Here is a 4,157-nt window from a genome sequence, read left to right on the forward strand (position 1 = left end):
GAGAGGCTGGACAGGGCCCGAGAGGCTGGACAGGGCCCGTGAGGCTGGACAGGGCCTGCGAGGCTGGACAGGGCCAGGCACTTCCATGGGACACAGGGTCCCTGCTGACCTAGGGAGCAGCCGTTAAGCTGAAGGAAGAGTCTGACCTTTTCAGTCTTTCTCTTCCCAATGTAAGTGAAGAATTTAATCTCTCTTTCAAAACTTCCATCATCCAATTAAAGGTCAGGAAGTGTCAGGCTGAGGGGCCAGTCCCTGACTGGCACGTGGGTGAGGGCCCCCGCTTACCTGAATGAGCAGGGGGTGCGTGGGCCACCTGTCGATGGTGCTCCACCTCATCCTCGGCTCCCTCCCGACCCCACTGTAGAACCTGTAGATGGCGTTTAAGCTGCTGCCTGCAATGGAGGGGGCGGGGGGGGCTCATTTAGGACATGCATTTGGAGGACGATGAAAACAGAAACTAAACTGCAAAAGACTGCGGTTAGAAGTTCCAAATAGATAACTGCTTTTATACCACATCAGAGTAATTATAGTCCAATACTTTATAAGCTACATATAGATTGAACACTGCGAGAGTTCTGCAGAAGGAATGCCAAGTTGGACTTTAATCAAACCATAGTCAACCATAACCACCACCACCAAAAAATAAACTCCTTCCAATATTTCCCATGTTAAATGGGCACTCTTGTTTTTAAAACGGAATGCCACTTTTTCTTCATTCATCAGAATATTAGCATATCAATAAAAAGAAAGTTTATTACGCAAACCTAGAAAGTGGGTTAAGGTCCATGAACTGATCCATTTACCCAACTGCATTCAAGGCTTGAACACTGGCAGCCGCTGCCTTCCAGCTGCCATCTGTAATGCGTGCAGACTGGCCAGTAACTCAAGGAGCAGGTGAACCGTGAGACTTCAATGACACCCGTGTTTCAGGGAGACACGAACTGCCATTCAAACCTCAAATGACTAAGCCTTTCCTTCAGCCCTCGGCTTGCCTGGCTGGTTTTTAAGGGTCACCAAATGCACCCTCGTTGCAGAAGCAAAGCCCTTACCTGTGGTTGAGCAGCTGTACTGAGGGTACTGTGTGAAGGCAACAGCTCTCTCAAGCCCGTCCCTCTCCATCTCTTCAATGGCTTCTTCAGTTAAAGGGTGGACATACCGGAATCCAATGTAGTATTTGTGAGGGGCTATCAGGAAGTCCATGTGGAAAGGAGAAAGTATTCATCTTAATATACGTGGAGTTGTTCAGCATAATGTAATGTTCAAAGAACCAGTAACAACTCCATTTCCTCCAACCTGGAAAAACGTGGGTAGCTGTAGAACATTCCTTGGACCTTATCCAGTCTTTGGCTGACACTAGGATTTTCAATGACTGTTTTCTGGGATTAAGCTCCTGTTTACTCTAAATAAGTTTTTAAAACTCGAGCTTCTACTCATAATAGGCTTTGTGTCAGAATCGAGAAGAGGGAGGACAGAAGAGACCCTAATTATAAGGTGCAGGAGCGGCATCCAGTTCCTAAACAACAGGCCTCCGGAAACTCTATGAACTTTGATAAATGACGATAGTTATAGAAAGGCTTCAGGTTTGTTCACAGGGTCGCTATGAGTCGTGCTCAACTTGACGGCAATCAGCAACAACAACAAGAAGCCACTAGGTTTATCATTATTATTATTACTAGTTCTCCTTAAACCCCATTTTCAAATAAGGAAGCAGTGACTCAGAGGTTACTTCCCTTGTCCAAAGTCACATGCAGTAGATGGTCCACCTGGAATTATAACCTGGGTCTCCCACCCCAAAACCCACACTCATCCACACCCCAGCCTGCTTCTTTCTCCACCAATTGCCTTAGACTTCAGTCACCAGTTTTATACAATGAAATACAATACACATAACTTCATATACATTGGAATACTCACTAAAAGTCCACTGAGAACAAGAAATTAAAATGACAAAAAAAAAATCACAAAAAACCCAAAGAGCGCTTAAACTGAAGGCATCAAGAGGCATTTAAAGTAATAGTTGTTCCTAGTGGCAAGACGCTGCACTGCAATCCCAGAGGTGAGTGTTTCAAATCCACAAGATGCTCTGCTGGAGAAGCAGGGACAATCTCCTCCTGTATCAGTCAGAGCCAATTTGACGGCGCACACACACACAAATAATAAAAATAAAATTTAAAAAAAGGTAATAGTTGTTGGCACTGAGGTAGCCCAAGCCAGTCGCCTGCACCTACTTATTCCCCTGTATCTCAAAAGCATATGCAATCACATGATTTCTTTTTTTCCTCCCACACTGCAGTGAAGTTGACCCTAACTCCCAGTGATCTCATGTCTTCAGAGCAGATCTGTGCTCCGGGGCAGAAAAGGGTTTTCAATGGCTGAGCTTCCAGGAGGAATCTTCCAAGACTTTCTTCCAAGGGGCCACAGGGTGCATTTGAACTTCCAACTTTTTTGTTGGCAGCCAGGTGTGTTAATGATTTGCACCATGCAGGCCCTCCCAAAATTTATTACGCATCTATAAAATTTTAAAAAACTGTTAAGTTTCCTGCAGTTACCTTGTCTGGTTCCTTGCCATTTCATCGGATTATATGTAATTTATGTGAAGAGATGACACTGAATGGGCATATTTAAATGCTAAATAATAATAAAATCAAGATGATGTCATTTCCCAAAGCATGAGCAAATACGGCAACTAACAACATTATACTTCATGTGAAGTGAAGGCACGGATGGTAGCGAGGCTCATCCGTGTATGTCCACGGACATCCCTCCATCACCTGATTTAAGGAATGATGAAACAATGGAATGCCATCAAGGGCAGAGCATTGTTGAGAAGCTTATATGAACATGGAATAGACTGTCTGAATTTTTGGTGGGGATTTTTAAAAAGCACAAGAAGGAAAGAGTACAGACAGAATCCTTTTTGGCTGCACATCTTTTGAGGCTTTCTTTAATGAGATCTGATGGACTGAGGTACATAAGACACGAGGATATGACCCTGTGAGCAAGCTTCTGAAAGACTGACTGTGCAAATATTATGTGGTTCCTGCTAAAACTGCCAACAGTCACAATGTCATTAAGTCCACTTTTAAACAACTGCGGGTGATCTGCACTGAGGTCTAAGTGGAATTTGCTTTCTAATCTATTTTGAGACAATACACTTATCAGACTGACACAGTCCAATCCCCCCGTGCTAGCCAGCCAGCCAGCCAGCCAGCTTCCCGAGCTGCTTTCCACCTGCGTGGTATCTGCACATCACAGTGAGAGTTCTCCAACAGTCCGGAGAGGCAGAGACTGCCGGGGCAGATAAAGGCAGGGTGGGAAGCCACCTTCTCAAGTGAGAGAGTGTTCTGGAAAGATAACGCGTTCTCAGCAGGCCATTCAGGGACAGCCTCCAGTGAAGCAGAGTGTGCTCTCGGACAGGGTCCCCGCAGCAGGCCCTTCTCACCACGGGGTCCCTGAAGCTGGTTCCTATTATCATGTCCACTTTAGAGCTGAGGTTTCCTGAGGTCAATAACCTGTCCCCAGGTCACACAACAAGGAGTGGGGAAGCTCGATCAGCAGAGAGAACTCTACTCTCATCCATTAGACCTCTCTAAAGACAACTGGCCTGCTTACTGGGCAACACTTCCACTTACAGCCTCCGTAGATAACATGACTCACACAAACCGCCAAACTGCAGACTTAAGTGTATTTTGGGTTTAGATTTCCATTCTATTTCGCGACTCTTTCTTTTACACTTCTCAACGAGTTCCTAAAATGACAGCAGAGCACCCTAACTAAGTGAAACCAATTCCAAGTCACATCTGTTGACATAACTCACTGAACTGGGTAATCTTCTAGGGAGCTCTCACTGCCTAATGGCAAGAAGCTGCGCTGCCAACCCAAAGGTATGTGGTTTGAATCTGCCAGCTGCTCTGGTGGAGAAAGATGGGAAATCTCCTGGTCCATGTCATCTCCTGCCTCTGGAGGGTCAGCTGTGTGCAGCTCCGGCTCGTTGGTAAACAACCACAAATGGTAAGAGGACAGGTCTGCAGAGCTGGCGGCTCTCCGGGCCTCCACATTAGCTATGCCAAACAACTCCTATTCCTAAAACACAGCAGCACGAAACCTTGATGTCGACTTGTATCACAGTATCTTGACTAAAGATGACTTTTCCTAAC

At 45.7% G+C, this 4,157-nt stretch overlaps 1 protein-coding gene across 1 annotated transcript in view; it reads right to left on the reverse strand.

The window, feature by feature from the left end:
* FECH (ferrochelatase) overlaps positions 1-4,157 on the reverse strand; it is a 37,165-nt gene that overhangs the window by 11,828 nt on the left and 21,180 nt on the right. Inside the window, exons 5-6 of the mRNA XM_006891738.1 lie at positions 1,050-1,184; positions 286-392 (exon numbers count right to left, since the gene is read on the reverse strand). Of these exons, the coding sequence (XP_006891800.1) occupies positions 286-392; positions 1,050-1,184 (242 nt within the window). The remainder of the gene's footprint in view (positions 1-285; positions 393-1,049; positions 1,185-4,157) is intronic.

The sequence above is a fragment of the Elephantulus edwardii genome, unplaced genomic scaffold (assembly GCF_000299155.1).
Source record: "Elephantulus edwardii isolate Elephantulus edwardi_28Jun2011 unplaced genomic scaffold, EleEdw1.0 scaffold00103, whole genome shotgun sequence".
NCBI classification, from domain to species: Eukaryota; Metazoa; Chordata; class Mammalia; order Macroscelidea; family Macroscelididae; genus Elephantulus; species Elephantulus edwardii.